Source organism: Kogia breviceps, chromosome 9 (assembly GCF_026419965.1).
Source record: "Kogia breviceps isolate mKogBre1 chromosome 9, mKogBre1 haplotype 1, whole genome shotgun sequence".
Classification (NCBI taxonomy): Eukaryota; Metazoa; Chordata; class Mammalia; order Artiodactyla; family Physeteridae; genus Kogia; species Kogia breviceps.
In genome coordinates, this window is record NC_081318.1 from 75815911 (window position 1) to 75835846 (window position 19936).

General features: G+C 44.4%; 1 protein-coding gene across 1 annotated transcript in view; it reads right to left on the bottom strand.

Moving 5' to 3' along the window:
* IGF2BP3 (insulin like growth factor 2 mRNA binding protein 3) overlaps window positions 1–16474 on the bottom strand; it is a 140606-nt gene extending 124132 nt beyond the window's left edge. The window contains exons 1-2 of the mRNA XM_059074162.2: window positions 15917–16474; window positions 14488–14548 (exon numbers count right to left, since the gene is read on the bottom strand). Coding sequence (XP_058930145.1) covers window positions 14488–14548; window positions 15917–16091 — 236 coding nt within the window. The 5' untranslated portion in view covers window positions 16092–16474. The remainder of the gene's footprint in view (window positions 1–14487; window positions 14549–15916) is intronic.
* Window positions 16475–19936: the final 3462 nt, after the last annotated feature.

The following is a 19936-nucleotide window of genomic DNA, read 5'->3' on the forward strand; positions in this document are numbered from 1 at the left end:
CTCTTGCCAACACCAGGTATTATCAATCTTGTTCATTTTTCCCAAGTTCATAGGCAAAAATGCCATTACAATTGGCATTTCCCTAATGACTAGTGAGATAGGATATCTTTTCCTAAGTAGATTGGCCTTTCAGATAACCCGTTCTGAACTGCTGCTTATCCTTTGTACATTTTTGTAGTATGTTGTCTACCTTTTTGAGATTAACAGGAGTTCTTTATCTCCTAGTCTTTTTTTTTTTTAAATAATATGATCTCTCTTAAGAGAATTTCCTAATTAGACACATTTTAGGGATGCTAAGACCTACACATCCAGACCTAAAATACAAAGTTTTTTTTTAATACAAACTCTTAACTTATTCACAATGCATAACTCATACTCTACTAAGAAGTGTGAAACATTTCTATGTATCTGTACATGTGAGAGCAAACTATGGGATTATGCAGGAACAGATACACTCAACTCTTATTTTCAATCTCCACTTGTAAATACACATGCTTACTAATATGAGACAACACCACTTAGGTGTCAGATACTCCAAGAAGTCCTTTACAAACATTATCATTTAATTCCCAACAACCTTGTGCAATAAGTTTTATAGCCCCTATTTATAAATAAGTGGAGAAATCCAGAGTAGCATCAGTTTGCCTGGGATCACAGAGATGAGCAAGGATTCTAACTGACGTCTGTGTGATTCCAAGCAAGATACCACTGACCCTCCCAACAGCTTGTGTACTGCTGCCCCTAGTTTTGCTCAGTTAATAGTGTATGCACAGTGGAATCTAAAATATGACACAAATGAACCTACCTACAAAACAGAAACAGACTCACAGACAGAGAACAGACTTGGGGTTGCCAAGGGGATGGGAAGGGATGGAGTGGGAGGTTGGGATTATCAGATGCACACTATTATATATAGAATGGATAAACTATAAGGTCTTACTGTATAGCGCAGGGAACTATATTCAGTATCCTGTGATAAACCATAATGGAAAAGAATATAAAAAATAATGTATATGTACAACTGAATCATTTTGCTGTACAGTAGAAATTAACACATTGTAAATCAACTATACTTCAATTTTAAGAAAATTATAAAAGTAAAAAAACTGGGAAAGAAATGGGAAAAGAAGGTAAAAGGTAATATAAGAACATTGATCTCATCATTTTAGTCTAGGGAGGGAGGTACATATCATCTAAACTGACTTATAAAAAAATAGAAGACTAAGTACACGTCAATGAAAACTTAGTTGATCTAAGAAAGAAATGGAAGATCTAGGAGGTGTCTTGTTGACGCTCGGAGAACGTTGCTCTTTATAGTTGAGCAGGTATTTCTGCTGATGGGGGATGTTTGGTCAATGCCTAATGCAGACACACAATGCACAGTGCGGGGAGAGGGGAGGCCACAGGGCAGAGAACATTTTTTTTATGTTTAAATTTTCCTGGGAATTCCCTGGCAGTCCAGTGGTTAGGACTCCACGCTCTCAGTGTGGGGGGTGGAGATCCCTGATTGGGGAATTAAAGTGCCATAGGCCACATGGCATGGCCAAAAAATAAAAATAAAATTTTTCTTGCCTTGCAAAAAAAAAAAAGTATGTGCACCTAGAAGGGTCTCATTTTTCTCCAAAGGTTCACTGTATCATTTGAGATGTCTTAATAAAATCAAATAATACCAGGTGGTTTAATCATTACCATTGACTAAAACTATGACCGTCATAACTGACCTTAAAAAAGCGGCATAGGCTCAGTCAGCCTTACTACAGGGTTCCTAGTCCTCTCATGATTTACCCTAATCACCCTGTCAGAGGGTGTCCTGGGAACAGCTCCATGCCCCACGTAATGTTCTGGGGCACAGCCGTTTCCAGGAAGCACTTAAGAGGTAAAAGCAGCTCAACATAATCGCTGGTGAGCAGATCCCCAAATTAACCCAAGCATCAAGTCTTCCATGAGATGATCCCAAATAACCATCTGCTAAATGACATTAACTAAACTGAGTGAACCCCTAAAGTTAAACGCATGAAGAATCAGATCTCCTGAGCCCAGCAGAACCTGGGGTGCTCTTGCTGCCCCTCTAGGCTCAGGCTCCACCATAGTCCTGCCTCACACTCGGGCCTCTCTAATTCCGAACAGCTTGCCATTCCCCCGCACACACCAGGGTATTTCACACTTACATGCCTTGCCTCCTGCTGTCTCTTCTGCCTTTCCCATCCCCACTGCACACAGTTAGCCTCAGTTGCCTTCACATGCCTTGCTCTCTGAACCTATGCCTGGCTGGCTGCACCAACACTCAGCTAAGCCCAATGCACCTCCTGTGTTTCTGGGGCATCCCATATATGCCTCATGATGTATTAACCACTTCTCTACCTACAGAGATATTAATCCACCTCTGGGATCACTGGCACCGTGAGCCACTGTTAGTGCTGAAGACAAAAATATCACTCAGGGATTGAGACAGAACAAAGTACAAGTCACTATACTCCATGTACTTTTCTTCAAAACAAGTATCTTATTCATCTTTCTAGCCCCTGAAACCTAGTTATGGAACTGCCTACAAGCACAGGTACTCCATCTATGCTTGTTAAACTAAAAATTTTTTATAAGCCATAAGGAATGAATTCACTTCTGAAACTCAAAAAAAATGGAGAAATAGGTAAACTTGCACACCAAAAATACAGAAATTAGAATTTTCAACCACACTCATCTCTCCAAAGAAAGGCAAGAGCTTCTCCATTTTTGCAAGAACAGCTGACTCTTAAAAAGTAGTAAACATTTGGGGATCACTAGAGAGAACTCAATCATAATCATAGGTTTTCTTAAGTAAGCTCACCAATCATCATCTGCCCAGCTCCAGTGGCAAGCTGAGTAGGACTTTGTTTTGAAAACTAATTCTTTTTGTTGTTGTTGTTTGTTTCTTTGCTTATTATTTTTTTTCTTTGCTTATTTTGTTTCCAAAACTAATTCTTAATCAAATTTCTCCTCAAAATATTATTTAGTAAAGCTCCCACTGCATGTAAATATTGTTCATTTCTGAGGTAAGATACAAAATTCAAGGTGGTAAGTATAAGAGAACATAAACTTCAGGTATTCGAACTTTAAGTTTTCAGAATTTACTCTTTATAGCTTTTGACTTCATTTTTACATGCAAGGGACACAAATGAATAGGGACCTAAACTTGTCAGAGTCAGCAGAACATCCATGGTAGAAAGAATAAGGCTGTTCCTAGAATGATACAGTACTCCAGGCTTGAAAAGACCATTTTACGGGCTTCTATGGTGGCGCAGTGGTTAAGAATCTACCTGCCAATGCAGGCGACACGGGTTCAAGCCCTGGTCCAAGAAGATCCCACGTGCGGTGGAGCAACTAAGCCTGTGCGCCACAACTACTGAGCCTGTGTGCTCTAGAGCCTGTGAGCCACAACTACTGAGCCCGTGAGCCACAACTACTGAAGCCCGTGAGACACAACTACTGAAGCCCATGAGCCTACAGCCCATGCTCCACAATGAGAAGCCACTGCAATGAGAAGCCCGTGCACCACAACGAAGAGTAGCCACCGATCACCACAACTAACTAACTAACAAAGGCCCACGCGCAGCAATGGAGACCCAACACAGCCAAAAATAAATTAATTAATTAAATAAATTTAAAAAAAAAAAAAAAAAAAGAAAGAAAGAAAGAAAAGACAGTTTTTAACCAAACTGTCTTAGTGCACAATTCACTTAAAACAGCTCCTTGGTTGTCAAACTATGACTAACCATGTCAATAGGTAAACTTAGGTTTTGGGCAGAGCACTTCAAAATTTAAATGTGCATGTCTTTTGACACAGCAATTTTCAGTCTAAGAATTTACCTTATAGAAATATCCAACCAAGCTTCCCTGGTGGTACAGTGGTTAAGAATACACCTGCCAGGGTTTCCCTGGTGGCACAGTGGTTGGGAGTCCGCCTGCCGATGCAGGGGACACGGGTTTGTGCCCCAGTCTGGGAAGATCCCACATGCCGCGGAGCGGCTGGGCCCGTGAGCCACGGCCGCTGAGCCTGCACGTCCGGAGCCTGTGCTCCGCCACGGGAGAGGCCACAACAGTGAGAGGCCCACGTACTGAAAAAAAAAAAAAAAAAGAATACACCTGCCAATGCAGGCGACACGGGTTCGAGCCCTGTCCAGGAAGATCCCACATGCCACGGAACAAATAAGCCCGTGCGCCGCAACTACTGAGCCTGTGCTCTAGAGCCCACGTGCCACAGCTACTGAAGCTCGCCCAACTACTGAAGCCTGCACCACAACTACTGAAGCCCACGCACCTAGAGCCTGTGCTCTGCAGCAAGAGAAGCCACTGCAATGAGAAGCCCCCACACAGCAACAAAGAGCAGCCCCCACTCACCACAACTAGAGAAAGCCCGCACATAGCAACAAAGACCCAACTCAGCCAAAAATAAATAAATAGATTTATTAAAATATATATATATCCAACCAAGAGTCCTGACATACATATACTTATGCTCCACTGAAATCACTATGAAAAGAACATTTAATTGTTGCAACGCAACTTGGTTTAATGAGTGAATTATTTGTACCTACACTGAAGATTCTTCAGGATACATTATTTAGTAAAAGCACAAAAAATAAACAGTATGATTTTATTATTAAATTAAAAAGTGTGGATACATGCACAGAAAAAATTCTGAAAAATAATATACCAAGTTACCGGCTATAAGACATGGGAAATACATGGGGATAGGGAGGATTAAAGAACAAATATTTTCATAATTCATGTGTTTTGAATTAATTTACATGTATACATTTGTTAAGAATTCATCAAGATGCTTTATTTAATATTCATATACTCTATCGTACCTAGGTTATACCTTAATTTTTTAAATTAATACATACTCAATGAAGATAAAAACAAAAAGACACCACCCAAAGATTTCTACTTTTATGAGCCCACATCCCAAAAAGAACAAAAATTTTTCATATTTGTTATCACCACCAAATATAATATACATCCAGCCTTCACATTTGAATCTCAAGAGGAAAAAATATAACAGCTGCCATGGGAGTGACTACTGGGTGATGTTGTATTGATGCTTTATACACAAACCCAGGATCCTATGAGGCACCCTTTCCATTCTAACCTCCCAAATTTGATTTCCTCATCCTTAAACATTTATCATCATGAATTCAGAAAGTAGAGTTGGGATTCAAACCCAGATGTAACATTCTTCTGGCTACACCCTTCAGTTCAACAAGAGCACATGAGGCAAGCATCAGGGCTCCTCATCAAGATGTTTCAGTACGATTTCCCCCTCCTACTCTCTCCCAATCCTTAATATTCCAAGTTTAAGAAACTTCTTTCCGCAAGGCAGAATCCTACTCAATTTGGTAACAAGGCGGGACAACCAGGCACCATGGACTCCACACAGGACACCTCTACCTCTTTTGCCATCTAAAACACATGCTGTGAATCACAATCACCTGCGTGGGATAAAGCCATGCCATGGCATCTACCTCCTCATGCCCTCTGTTCTACTCTCATATCTCCTTAGGCTCCCTCCAACTTCCCTGCAATTCATTTATACTAAGATGAAGCTGCTTAAAAAAACAAAACAAAAAAACGAAAAAACCTTCAAGGAAAAAGTAGTCTCATTTTCTGTCTTAAAACAGGATGTCCGGATATTTTTATTCTGCAGTAAGCCCCGGATTCCAGACTACCTGTACCTGTCTTTTTCCTGCAGAAAGACAATAAATCAACCCTTCAAAGAAGCCAAACAAGATTTCTTTTTTCTTCAGAGAAAGCAAGAAACAGGACATCTCTGCTCCGACTTGCCACTGCAAACAAGATCAGGCTGCTGTGTAAGCTACTTTTTGAGGATCTGACAACTTTAAATGGGAGAAATGAAGACAGGGCAGAGTCACAGGACCTGGAAATGGGTTCCACTAATCACCTGCAGTGCCATGGGCAAGTCACTTCTTCTCCCAGGGCTTTACAGAAAATCCTTTGGTAAAGCAACTAATACCATTTTTTAAAAACCCTATTGTGCTATCTCATTTTTATTAGTTTTCTCTCTTAAAACAGCAGGTGTTTAACACATTCTGAACGTAGCAGTCTATTAATCAAAGGACTTGCATAGATAAAGAAAGTCTTAAAAGAGTTATTCAGACCAAGACACCTGTCTCAAAATCAAGTACTCTAACCTTGTTTTGGTGACTCCTGTGGCCAAAGGCAGTATTCATAATTTGAGAAGGAGGCTACTTTACCAAAAACCAGATTTTTTAATATGCAAAAATGAGAGAATTTAGGGCACTTCAAGGGTTTCTTATATTTCTTATAACTTAAATTTTATGAATAAAATGGACGGAATGCTTTACTCAAGTATACTAAAATAACAAAGTGATTAAAGTATTGTAAACCTCTCCCATAATATTCAAAAATATTGTGGCCATTAGTTTCAGCCTTTGCTTGTCTTTAATCAAGTATTTAGACAAGCGCATAGAAGCACTGGACTTTGCACTGTTTTGAAACCAAATATGTACTAATAAAAAGCAAAATGGGTTGTCGATGGGAAAGTGAGCTCACAGTCACCAGAAGTGTCAAAACAGACGCCAGAGGGTAGGTCAACTGTTACCAACAATCCTTGTCCACTGAACAAGAGGAGGATCTACTAACCTTAGGAGCTGCTTCCATCTCTAGCAACTTAAAAATAGAACATACTTATAGATGTTTCTGGAACATAAAAAAAAAAAAAAAAATGAACTAAGAGCCTAATAAATGAATTCTGGAAGAAAGGCTGTATTCCAGGTTGCTCCAAAATTTATAAATCGCTCTCCATTTATTTACAGCACAGCCAGAAGGCTGAGACTTAACACCACTCCCACTCACTTTTTCATCCATCTAAAGCACAAACTCTCAGTTACACTCTACACAGTTGATTACTTTACTTCTCCACAGGCTTGCTTCACTTCTCTCTCAGAAACAGTTCGCTGTGCTGGACTTCCGCTAATCACTGGTCTCCTTCACTCTCCCCTGCTGGTCCCTCCTTCCTCCTAGAGCTCCCGGCTCAGTTCCTTGATGATTTTGTCCAATTTCATGATTTCGATACCACAAGATAATGAAGCCTCTAATGCTGACCTCCGCTTCCTACCTTCTCCTGGGCTCCAGACCAATATATCCAACTACCTACTTGATGTCATCATTTAAATTTCTAATAAGTATTAGAAACAAAATATGCCAAAAGTAAAGCTCCGACTTCCAACCAAGAACCTGTTTGTCTCACAATACTCTCCATTTTGCTCAATGGCACCACCTTCCAACCAGGTTGTTCTGGTCAAAAAATCTTGTCATCCTTTCCTCTTCTCACACCTCTCATCCCATCCATCAGCAAACCCTATTAGCTGTTCCAAAGACATAAACAGAGACTGACCACTACTCTTACCTCAAAAGTTAACACCATCCTCTCTTATCAGCATATTACAAGGAGACTGGCTCCCCATTTCTAGTGTTAAATGCTATTTTCAGGTATTTTATGTTCTAAGCACTTTCAAGGCTAAATGCTCTCCTCCCTCCAATTTGTGGAAGATCTAAAAAGATGGCCACCATCAATTCCTCCTCTGTGTGCATGCATGACACTCCACCATCAAGAGAGAGAAGCTATTTCCACATCCTCCTTGAACCTCTCCTGGCCTCCTGGCCTGCCTTTATCAATAGAATGGGATTAAAAGCAACAATGTGCCAATTCTGCACCTAGCCTTTAAGAGGCCCAGCAGCTTCTGATTTCACTTGGGGTAGCCAGTCAGGGGCCACTACTGAGTGATGAGATACAGAGTAGAGAAAGATGACCTGGATAAGCACCAAGAGGGCAGACATGTGAGTGAAGTTTTCTTGGACCTTTTAGCCCAGCTTAGTAAATGACCCAAAATGATACCATGTGGAAAAGAACTCACCACCTAACATACCCATATGACCACAGGAAAGAGTAAGTTGCTCTTGTTTCGGGCCACCAGTTTTCAGGGTGCTGTGATAGAGAAGTGAAACACACCATGATCACAATGGAATCAACATCCTAAACAACTAAGTAATAATGGCCGATATTCTAAGGACTCAGGCCTCTTTCAGCTTAGAGTTCCACTAGATTTTAACAGCATTTTTTTTTTCCACTTCAAAGTCTGGTTTGAGGAAACAATAATTCCATAATTTCAAACCTTTTCCTAATCAAGTTAAATGGCCTAAGCATAATTCTCTCAAACACATAATTTATGTACTATGGACTCCCCTTCAGGGCAACAAAATTCCTATACTGTATTGATATTTATAGCTGTGTTTATTTACCAAATACTTACCAAACAGCAATTTCAGACCATGATAAATTTTAATAGAACACTAAAAACTGTTTGCAACCAGCTTTCAAGCAAAACTCTGTAGTCAAAGCCCATGTGTAAACATCAGATTTATGGGGAAGAGATCTTAAGTAAACATGCCAATCCAGGGACTTCCCTGGCAGTCCAACGGTTAAGACTTCACACTTCTAATGCAGGGGGCACGGGTTCAATCCCTGGTCAGGGAACTAAGATCCCACATGCCACGTGGCCAAAAAAAGACAAAAAAAAATTCTATGCCTGTGGTGATAGTTACACAACTCGGTAAATATACCAAAAATCATTGAATTGCACAAGTAAAGCAAGTGAATTGTATGGTATGTAAATTATAACTCAGTAAAAATTTTTAAAAATAAAAATGCCAATCCTATCCCTCGGTCACTGCTCCCACACTGCCACCTCCTGTCTTATGACTCTAGAAGCTTGAATCAGAGTCAACAGTTGATAAAGGAAACTCAGCTAAGAATAGCACAGACTCTCTCCTTCCTTCCAGACAAAACCAACCACCAGCGTTCCTGAATGGATAATTCACAATTTTCAAAATTAGTTACTGCTAGAAAAGTTGCTGTCTGAATGCTGCTAAAGACTATTAAAATGGAGTTGCTTCAAAATATATATCAAGGTGGCTCAACAGCTTCACTTTAATACAAAATCCCAGACCTATAACAACACATGAATTACAGTAGTGTGGCTCACAAAAGCATTTCACAGTATGGCAAAGATCACGTCCCTCTTGCTGACTGCCCAAAAGAGGTACACGTGCAAAAGCAACTGAACTACCACACTACAGAAAAGAAATACAAGTCAAGTTCCTTACAGGGAAAAGCCCAGCTCTCTGCAATTCCAAAATATATTTTTAAGCCTTAGCTGGTAACTCATTTATTTCAAGCAGAATGCAAAACTCAGAACAAAATATGCCTCCTGTTAGTTTATTATAATGGCATTTGGCGTGAACAGAGAATGTAAGTCATCACACAAATCAAAAGGAAACCAGAAACAGAAGCCAAGATTCTCAGTTCCCACTGGCTCCAGGCACATGTCACGTTTTCATAACGTCTTCCTTGTTATCATGGACAGCCACACAGAAGCTACTTATCAACATTTTTTTTTTAATTCTAATAAAGTGAGAAAGAAAAGTAAGAAATCTTTTAAACTTCCTCAAACCGTACTGAGAAAACAACGTGAAATCAAGAAAAATCTCATTGGCTACAACCACTTAAGCAGTCATGCATTACTGATCTTAAACCGAGCACTGCAAAGATAACCCTGCCTATGATTCTTTACCAGCCGTGAAAGTTTCCTAACATTCAGAATCTCAGGGATATGCATGTTTGAGAAATTTCCCTAATTCACAAGATTCACCTGTACCATCACTGATAAACCAGGGGCATACCTGTTAAAATATTTAGCATTAAAAACAGCTTTTACTGTCCTGAGACAACAGGGTCTTATGCCCTGGCTAATGGGCACATGGCTAGTCATGGCACCATCCTATTCTATACTTAACAGCTTTTAAAAGGCAGCACTAGCTTATAAATGGCCATTTAAAGTAAGATATATTTAAAACCACAGTAATTTTTATACATGCTCTACCCCATTTATATGATAAACATAAGATTCTAATACGGAAATAAGCTGTTCATTTTATTTCCTTTTTTTTTTTTTTTTTTTTTTTTAATTTTAAGGAAGCAAGAAACAAAGACATTTGAGCTTAGGCACCACAGTCTGTTTTAACGGATCCTTCCTGGAAAAATATTAACTATGATACCCCACTATTTTTTCTCTTTCATTCAAATGTTTTGGCTACATACAATTCTAATCAATGCCAAGAGCTAAATCATGAGGAAGTTTAAGCTAGAAAAAGCTGGAAAATACACAAATTTTCATAATTTAAAAAAGTAATGGAAAATGAATTAAACCACCATCCGCTCAGTTCCCGAGCGTCAGCAACTTTCCTGTTACCTCTCCCATGCCCAAGAGCCCACAACATAACAAAAAGGAAATCGGCGCTATTTACAAAAACATATAGGGGCACACCAAGGTTCCCCAAGATACCAGTGACTCTTCCAACCAAAGTCAGCCACCGTCTTCCAAAGTCAAAACAATTTTCACACCCACCCTCACTCCCAAGGAGGGAGGGAAATTTTTTTTAAAGCTTATACCTCCAGAGTGAAGCCAAGTCTTCATGTGCTGTATCTTTTATATCTGGAACAAAAGATACAACACTATCACTGGTACTCAGTGCAATCTTCTCTTCATTCTGGAAACAGGGGACCTCAAACTCTGTGAAGCACTGCTATAATCTTCCCCAACTGGGGGGCATCTGAATGCAGAAAAGCAACATTCCTTCCACATTCCCTTGTGACTTCATCAGGAGCTAAGCTTGGTCTGAACCAAACTCAACAATGCCCCTTCCTGAAATGGTCCCACCCAGCTCTGCTCCCCGTCAGAGTTGGGCCATCCTACCACGCATCAAATCACCCCCTGGGCCTGCTCCCATTTAGCTGCTGCAAGCCCATTGATCCATCTCAGAGTGCTGCCATAAGCATTCTTCAGCACCGGGCTCCCAACATGCCTTGCACAGCAGGTATAAAGGTCACTGCTGCATATGTGGGTCTGCCTGCCTCAGGTGCCCACATGATGATGGGATGGAATGCAATGACTGCTAAGCACAAAGAACTCCACCCAGAAGTCCAGCAGGCTCACTGGCAAGGGCTGGTCCGTGGCATTCAATTCACTGTCACCAGTACCACCTCTTGACCCTCCTATAGGTGCTGGGCATGTGGATCACCAAGGTGCCTTCTCTGCCCTCTCCCAAAGCCTATTCAGACAGTCAAACAGTCCAGATAAGGAAAACTACAACACAGTTTCAAGGTTCAGTTAGAACAAAACTGTAACATAGATTTCCAGCAAATCTCTCTGGGCAGGGCTTCCCCGGTAGCGCAATGGATAAGAATCTGCCTGCCAACGCAGGGGACACAGGTTCGATCCCTGGTCCAGGAAGATCCCACATGCCGCGGAGCAACTAAGCCCGTGCGCCACAACTACTGAGCCTGCGCGCCACAACTACTGAGCCTGCGTGCCCTAGAGCCCATGCTCTACAACAAGAGAAGCCACCGCAATGAGAAGCCTGCACATTGCAACAAAGAGAAGCCTGCATGCAGTAACGAAGACCCAACACAGCCAAAACTAAATAATTGAAATTAAAATTTAAAAAAAATTTTTTTTAATCCCTGGGCAGAGAAAGCAAGCTCTATTGTTGTTTTTAGCCATTTCTGTACAAGCAAAGGACTTACTTGATTGCTCTCTAAATCAGTTAAAAAAAAAAAAAAGTTGTCTCCAATGTACTCACTCCTATTTACTTTGCTAGTAAGACAATAACATTCAAAATCCTCAGCATTTTAATGCTAATGAAAATCAGCTACAAAATTTAATGTTCATTGTTAATAAACTGAAGAAGTTTCCATTGATAAATACTTTCTGCCACTGGTAACATTTTACTTTATGTGATTTCCTAAGCAGCAACTCCTGTTTGTCATAAAGTAACAAGTAAACTAAGTATGTTTTTAGGTTGGGCAAAAGCCTTTAAGAATAAAACAGGCAGTCTATTAACCAATGTTTTTAATTCCCTACACATGAAGGACAAATTCACACCAGCCTGGAGAAGGAAAATCAGGAGAGTAAGGCAAAGTTATTGTATTTACACACAGGTCAAGACATTTAATGTTTAAATTTAGAAACTCTCAAATGTTAAAATGCCTGTCCTTCAACATAACCATCTGCCTATTTCTTATTCAACATCTGAAGAAAATTAAGATACAGTGGCTAAACATGAAACCAATTAGAATTTGAAGAATGTGCTTACATTTTTTTCCAGTAGGTAAACAATTCAGACTATGCCTTTAACCTTTTTTTAAGGAGCTATGACTTCTCCAATTTTTCCACTGTTCATTAAACTGAGATCAATTTAGATAGTTTTCAGTACACGTTCTATTGTTTTAGAAGCTTTTAAAAGAGAATTTCATTCTGCTATATAAAATAACTTGACCCCTACCAAAATTCCCAACTAAATCTGGCCACGCCAAATCCCTTTCCAACTATCCTGATGAAAATTAAGTACATGGAGAAGAGAAATCCACAAAAAGCCAAACAAGCTGGCTAACAAAAACACAATTTGTTAAAGTGCTTTACCTAGGAGAGAGCTCAATCTAAAAATAGGCATAGGGGGCTTCCCTGGTGGTGCAGCGGTTAAGAATCCGCCTGCCAAGGCAGGGGACAAGGGTTCGATCCCTGGTCCAGGAAGATCCCACATATCACGGAGCAACTAAGCCCATGCGCCACAACTACTGAGCCTGTGCGTTGCAACTACTTAAGTCTGCACACCTAGAGCTCATGCTCCGCAACAAAAGAAACCACCGCAATGAGAAGCCCGCGCACCACAACGAAGAGTAGCCCCCGTTCGCCGCAACTAGAAAAAGCCCGGGCGTAGCAACAAAGACCCAACGCAGCCAAAAATAAATAAATAAAATTTTTTAAAAAATAGGCATAGGGACTTCCCTGGTGGCACAGTGGTTAGGAATCCGCCTGCCAATGCAGGGGACACGGGTTCGATCCCTGGTCCGGGAAGATCCCACATGCCGCGGAGCAACTAAGCCGGTGCTCCACAACTACTGAGCCTGTGCTCTAGAGCCCGCAAGCCACAACCACCGAAGCCCACGTGCCACAACTACTGAAGCCCGTGCGCCTAGAGCCTGTGCTCCGCAACAAGAGAAGCCACCGCAATGAGAAGCCCGCTCGCCGCAACCAGAGAAAGCCTGCCTGCAGCAGCAAAGACCCAACACAGCCAAAAATTAATTAATTAATTTTAAAAAGAAACTAAAAAAAAACACCACCCTTTAAAATAAAGTAAAATAATTTACAAATAAATTTTAAAAAATAAAAATAGGCATAGGATGACCTGTTCGGTAGCCATCTCTCCCAGCCAAGCACCAGGGAAATGCACAGCAAACCCTTTCTGCCCTCCAGCATACACACCCTCACCAATATCTAACCAGATGCTCTGGCTGCCCTAGTTTAAATTAACTTCCAGCTTACTTACTTGGCCCAGGTTGGGAGTCGGGGACGGGAGGGGGGAAAGGAAGAAACCCTAACCCCACCTTGCAAAGCCCAGCAACGCATAAGCCAGCACCAGCACCACCGGGAGGAAGCAGAGCCTTTCAAGTCAGAGCTACAGAGCCGGGATCTGGCCTGCTCTGGAGAAGGGAGCCATTTCTCCAAAATACTTAAGAGATTAAAACACAGTCTCCAAACATTCTGTAAACTGACACACTACACATGCTTTCCTAAAAGTGCAATCCCCTTTGTTTAAGTAGCAAAAATCTTCTCCATCTCTCGGAGGTTATCTGTAAGCAAAAGTATTTTTTAAATGGGGGCCGGTGGGGGGGAGTGGGGGGAAGGCCTGGAAACAAAGGCGGGTTTGCAGAAAACTGTCTTACTCTGCAGTGACTGAAAGGCGCTTCTGGGCAGGAGAAGCCCAGGCGTTCACTCACGTGTTCCAATCCCGGCGGGCGAGCTACCAGGGTAAAGGCAAATTCCTCTCCTCTCAGATGCGCGGACGGCCTCCCAGGCCTCTCAGACTCGTCGCCGCCAACTCGGGACAGAGAAGGAAAGGCACGCCACACCCGCGCGTGTCTGCAGCTGCTTCCGCCTATCCTGCACTTTCAGGTGGGGGGCGGCGGGCTGGAGCGGTCACCCATTGCTTCCTAATTCCCACAGATGCCCAGAAACTGCCCTTTGAGACTCTGATTTCCTGTTGCAGCAACTTGACCTACTCTGCCGGAGAACATGTAGCTGTGAGAGCTTCCTTAAACGACTTTATACCAGTAACAATAATCCACTGGCAGGGGGCCACAGACAAGTCGTCTATTCCTTCACAGCAGTACCAACACACACTCACACTCACACACAAACACCTGCCAGAAACTTAAAGGCAAAAGACGAGAAACGCCAAATCATACAGCAACCCAATAACAATAAGAGGAAAAGTTGTTTTCAGCTGTGTTGAGTCTCTCCTCCCAATGGTTGAAAACAGAATCAATGAGAACATAATAAGTAAGCTCACCTTTGCCTTTTGGGGACCGAGTGCTCAACTTCTATGAGTTTCCCGTGCAGTTCCACTTTACCTGCGGACACACAAGAGGTGGAGGGGCAGTTGGCCCGGTTTAGCGGCTCTCTGGGCCCGAAGGACCCGCACAGCCTAAGCAGCGACACGAGTGGCCTCCTGAGACCCCGAAAGGCACCCAGACGTGGTTCAGAGCCGAGAGAGAAACCGGCCCCGCGCGGGTGGGAAGCTGAGCCCCTGGAGGCTGCGTGTGTGTAACTTACAGATGGGTGGGAAGGGGAATCAATTGGCTGACCCACAACTTCGGGAACACTCTACCCGCCACCCCCCCGTCCGCTTCCCCAGAGACTCCAGAAGACAAGGTCGGGGGAAGGGGCTACGTGGGCTTTCTTCAGGAGGGGGAGCCCAGGCCCTTCTCCCGGGTTCAAGCCCAGGCCCGCCGGGAACTGGCAGTGAGCGGCGGGAAAGGCTCGAGGACCGCAGGGCAGGCACGGCAAGGGCGAACGTCCAGAGGCGCAGCTCAGCACGGACTGCACAGCGCGCGAGGAACGGCACGGCACCCGCCACCCCGAAAGGCATGTGGCTCGGAGTGGGACCTGAACACAGCCTTCCCCCGGGCGTCCCACCCCCGCGCGCCTCCCCGCCACGCACGGCCCCCCGCCCTCGCCGAGCGCTCCCCACCAGTCCCGGAGGCCGCGGCCCGAAGCCTGGCAGCCCGGCGCCACAGCGGGACTCGCTCCGAGGCGACCCCTGGTCGCCCGGCCCACCTGCCCCGCTAGCTTGTCGTACGCGGGAAGGTCGAGCAAATAACCCGGGTCGCCCTCGCCCGCCTCCCGCAAGGTTGAGGAGAAGCGCGGGGCCGCCCTTGCTCGGCACCACCCGCGGCCTCGTTCGGCAGCCGGGTCAAGGCCACTTTGAGTTCTCCCGCGGCCGGGTTCTGGGGCGGGTGGGGAGGCAGCGAATCCAACACCACAAATAACCGGCAGGGAAAGGAAGGAAGGAGCGAGAAACAGGCATTCGCTCTCGGCCCCCAAGCAAGGCCCGGCGTGCCGGAGCCTGGAGCACGCGCCTGGGCCCGGGCGGGGCGCGGGGCGAGCAACCCCCCTCCTCCAGCCCCGCTCCCAGGCGCCACACAGTCCCCCCCGCCTCCCCTCCGAGCCCGCGCCGGGGCTTTCCTGACAGCGCGTTCGCTCTCAGCCCTCAAAGCCCGGCGGGGGAGGGGAGCCGCGGGGGCCGGGTAGGCGCCCGGGCTGGGAGAAGGGCCCCGACCCACGCGTGCAGGCGCCCGGGCCTCGTCTCCTCTCCCCCGCCCGCCCAGGCCGGGGCCCTGTGTGGACAGCCCCATGTCAGCCGCGGCCCGACCCCGGCAGGCCCGGGCAAGCGGCGCGGGGCTGGGCAGGCGTCCCGGCGGAGCCCGGCCGGGGCCCACCTGAAAGCGCTTCGATGGCCTTGAGGGCCCAGCTCTCGTCCGGACAGTCCACAAACGCGTAGCCAGTCTTCACCAGGAAGGGTCCCGACACCGGGATCTTGGCGTCCTTGAAGATACTTTCCAGGTCCGAGGGGACGGCGTTCTCGCTGAGGTTTCCGATATACAGTTTGTTCATTGTGAAGAGCGTTTGTTTAAAAAAATTACGAGAAAAACGAAAAATTAAAACCACCCACAGCGATGGATGGATCCGGCGGGTTTTGTTCCCCTCCTCTTCTCGCCGTTAAAATACACAGACACACTAAGAACCAAGGACAGGAACGAGGAGCGAAAAATCAGATCCAAGGGTTTCTGTTTTTCCTTTTCTAGGTATTAAAAAAAAAAAAACAAGAAAAGAAAAAGCCTTGCTACAACCCAAACGCATCAACGAGTCTTCCTAACTCGGAGGAGGAGGCGGGATTAGCGAGAAAAAGGAGGAGAGGAGGGAGGGGGGGAAACTACTTTTTGTCTCTTACTCCCCAACCCCTCTGGCATCGGCCAGCGGACTGTGAAAATATCACACTACGTGAGGGCAGGCGCCGCCTCCCCATAAAAAACCCTGAAGGGTGACTGGCAGGGGGGAGGGGAGAAGGGGGTGGAGGGAGGAAAGCGCAGGAGGCGGAAAAAATCCGCTCCGAGTGTCCGGCTTTTTGAATGAGCCACGTGTTCAAACTACAAATCAACGTCTCACGTGAGGAATCCCAGCGCCTCAATTAGAGTGGGCTTCGCAGGAAAAAAAGAGCTAGCCGGAGGAGGGAGAGGGGGAGGGGAAACGAGGTTGGGCGAGGGACCGTGAGAAGGCGAGGAGGAAGAGGGGCGGAAAATGCTAAAGGAGCCGCAGCCGAGGCACGGAGGGGAGCGCGGCCGGGGGAGCAGATTGTCACCACAGAGTTTAGAAAGGGTTATCTGGTCGGGGCGGATCCGGAGGGGGAGGGGAGAAATATTGATTTTTTTTTTTTTTAATGAGATAGGAGTCGGGGTGCTAGCTAGGCAGTTCCTCAGCTCTATTTACTGGAGTTTGCAATGTTCGATTTTTAAAAAGAGGTAATTAACAAAGCCAAAGAGTCCCCCATTCCGAACTCGCCTTGTGGCTTTGATGACACAAGTATAACCTCGGCAAAGCCGCGAGCACCTTCCCAGGGCTGGCAGGGACGGAAACGCAGTGAGGGGGTGTCTGGGTGGGTGGGTGCGGGCAGGAGAGGCGGGCAGACGCGCCCCACCCTGTGCACCCTTTACAGTCGCGGGCACTGGGGAAGTGGGGCGGCCCTGAGCCAGGGGGATGGGGGATGGGAGCCCGCGGCGTCCTGGGCGGGTGTCTGGGCGACACCTCCTCCGCCTCCGCCTGCGCTCGCGGTGGCTTTGGGCTTCGCGTTTGCCATTGGTTGCGCGATTCAGAAAAGGCTCCGGGATCAATGAGGCCGGGGGCGGGCTTGGCCACCGGTGGGGGAGGGGAGCGCAGGGGCCGAGGTTTTCTGGCGTGGGGATGGGGGCGTCCCGGGCCTCGGAGGCCGGAGCCGAGAATTCAGAGTGGGAAAAGTCGGTATTTAAACGGAAACCATTTCTTCCTGTAGTTTCCAGAGGAGGAGGAGGAGTGGGGTAGGCTGGTACTTTTATTTAAAGAATTTTAGTTGGAGAACTTGGGACTCTTAAAACAGGAAGACCGCTCTGCGTTACCCCTAGGTGGTATTTGCACTCGAAAAATTGCTCGAGTCTCTTTCTGCTTCTTTTCTGCCCGCATTTGGCCATGAGAACCATTCATAATTTCCCCTGTGTGTAACGAGTACAATGGTGGGTGTGGGGGGGAGGGTCTGGGCCCGGTGGAGCCTTACTGGGCCGACAAAATGAGGACTGGAGACGAGGAATACGGAAATGAGTGCTGGGGTTCTTCTGGAAATCTCCAAGTGTTTCATGATAGTGTACTCCACTCAAAGGCTTCATGTGCACCAGGATACTTGAGGTTTATTTTTAACAGGTATTCCATGGAAAAGAATGCTTATTTTTAAAAAGTGATTGCAATTATATATAGGATGGAAATATAAGCAAGAATCTTTAATGACTTAATACTCATTATTAGAAAAATGTATTGAGTAGTAGAGAAAATACTGTTTACACTGAATCATCTTCAGTAATTATGACAGTTGATATAGTTCATTTCTTTTGGTCCAATCCGTATATGGCATTTAAAGGTGTATGATTTCCAATTGAAAGATGAATGGCGGATTATTTTTTAAATATGTGGAATTATTGCATGCTATAAAGAGCATTTACATTTTTTCTTTTAAAAGGAACATAATTTTGTGTTAAGAAACCGGAAGGTGTCAGATCATCCATTTTAAATGCAACTGTTTCTTTCTAACAGGTTTTTCTTTTCCTGCCAGGCAAATCCAACTTTTTAAACGTAAACTCACTTTCACAATATTTTCATTCACATTTAATTTAGTGAAATGTTTTTACTTTACGATACGGAGGGGGCAAACATGTTCTTGTGTAATCATGTTTAGAACTGCGTTATGAGCTATGTCTTCAAAGAACATTTTGGTGGTGAAATTTTAAGTTTCTGGTTAGGTTTAACTTTTAAACAGAGCTTACTTATTTTTCCTTTTCATGTTTTTGAGAAGAGAACCTTCGTTCTAAAAAAAGGAAAAAAAATATGTATTCTTTATGACTTCTGTGGTATTCAAAATGTAAATATCAAATTATAAATTTATTTTTGATTTACCTGTTGCATGTGATCAAAAGCTATTTGGAGAAATATGCTTTTCATTCACTTAGTAATATTTGCTTTACTCTAAATTTTATAGTCTGTTGACCATTTAAGTTTTAGTAATTTTTCCTAAGAAAAATTTTATATGTTCAACTTGCTTTCAAAAATCAATTGAATGGTGCCTTCTGGATTCTTGACTGTACTTGCTCTTATTAAAACTGAGACCTAAGAAAATATCTACTTCTAAAGCAGGGGGTAAAATATTTTTTTTCCATAAATACTAGTCTGTGCCTGTCTGTCACTATCAAACAAATCTAACAGCTGGAATTTAAAACAAGTGTGTGCTGTTTTGATGAAATATGTTCCTGGGGCTCTTGTGAATTTAATCTGTGTATTATTATAACAAACTGGATACTCCGTCTAGGACCTTAAAAACATACACGAGTTATATAAGCTCAAACATCAAAAAGGGAGGTAAATACAGTCCATTCCACTTCGAATTTTCCAAGCATTTGAGGGATAAGTATATAATCAATGGCTGAGTAGAAAGAGCATGGGTAATTGGGGTTTTTTTACTGGCATTTCAAGTGTAAAAATATCTTCGGTGGATTTTCAAGAATGAATATAAGGTTAATGTAACCTCCAGTCTGAATGAGTCTCACACAAGAAACTAACCGTGTGTATGGGCTACTCCAAGTTCTTCCTGAAGCAACTGCAGCTCCTAATTAATGTTAACTCCACGAAGGACTCCCACCCATTGTATGTGCTCTGATGCGGTTGAGTCTTTCCAACTGCAGCCTGTTTACTCTTTGGACAGCTGCACCTCCTCCTGATCTCCTGACCTGAAGGCAATAAAAATGTTTCTTAAGGGTCAGTGTAATATTAAAGGAGAAAAACCATGTTAGAAGGTCGGTTACCCCTGCTGTATCCACAGGTTATGAGCGACGGCTTATCAGGTAGAGGAGGGAGAAGGGGCATTCTTGTTGCTACCCCTAACTCCTGGCTTCCTCTGAGACCAGCCCAGAGCCGAAGTCCTTAACGCGGGTGGGCACGCACGCAATGCCCGCCGCGTCGCCTGGGCCTCACAGGAGGTATTTTTTAACATTCTCTTGCTCCTTCGAACAGCTCTCCTGGACTCTGATCTGTTAAAACCAGATGCGTGATAAGTGGTAACCTGGCTCTGCCCTCTCTTCAGAATATGCCTTCAGTTATTTTTGTTTAAAATAAAAAATGGTGCCCTAGGAGATGTTTCCTTTTTCCCCTGGCTCTGCCGGGAGAAA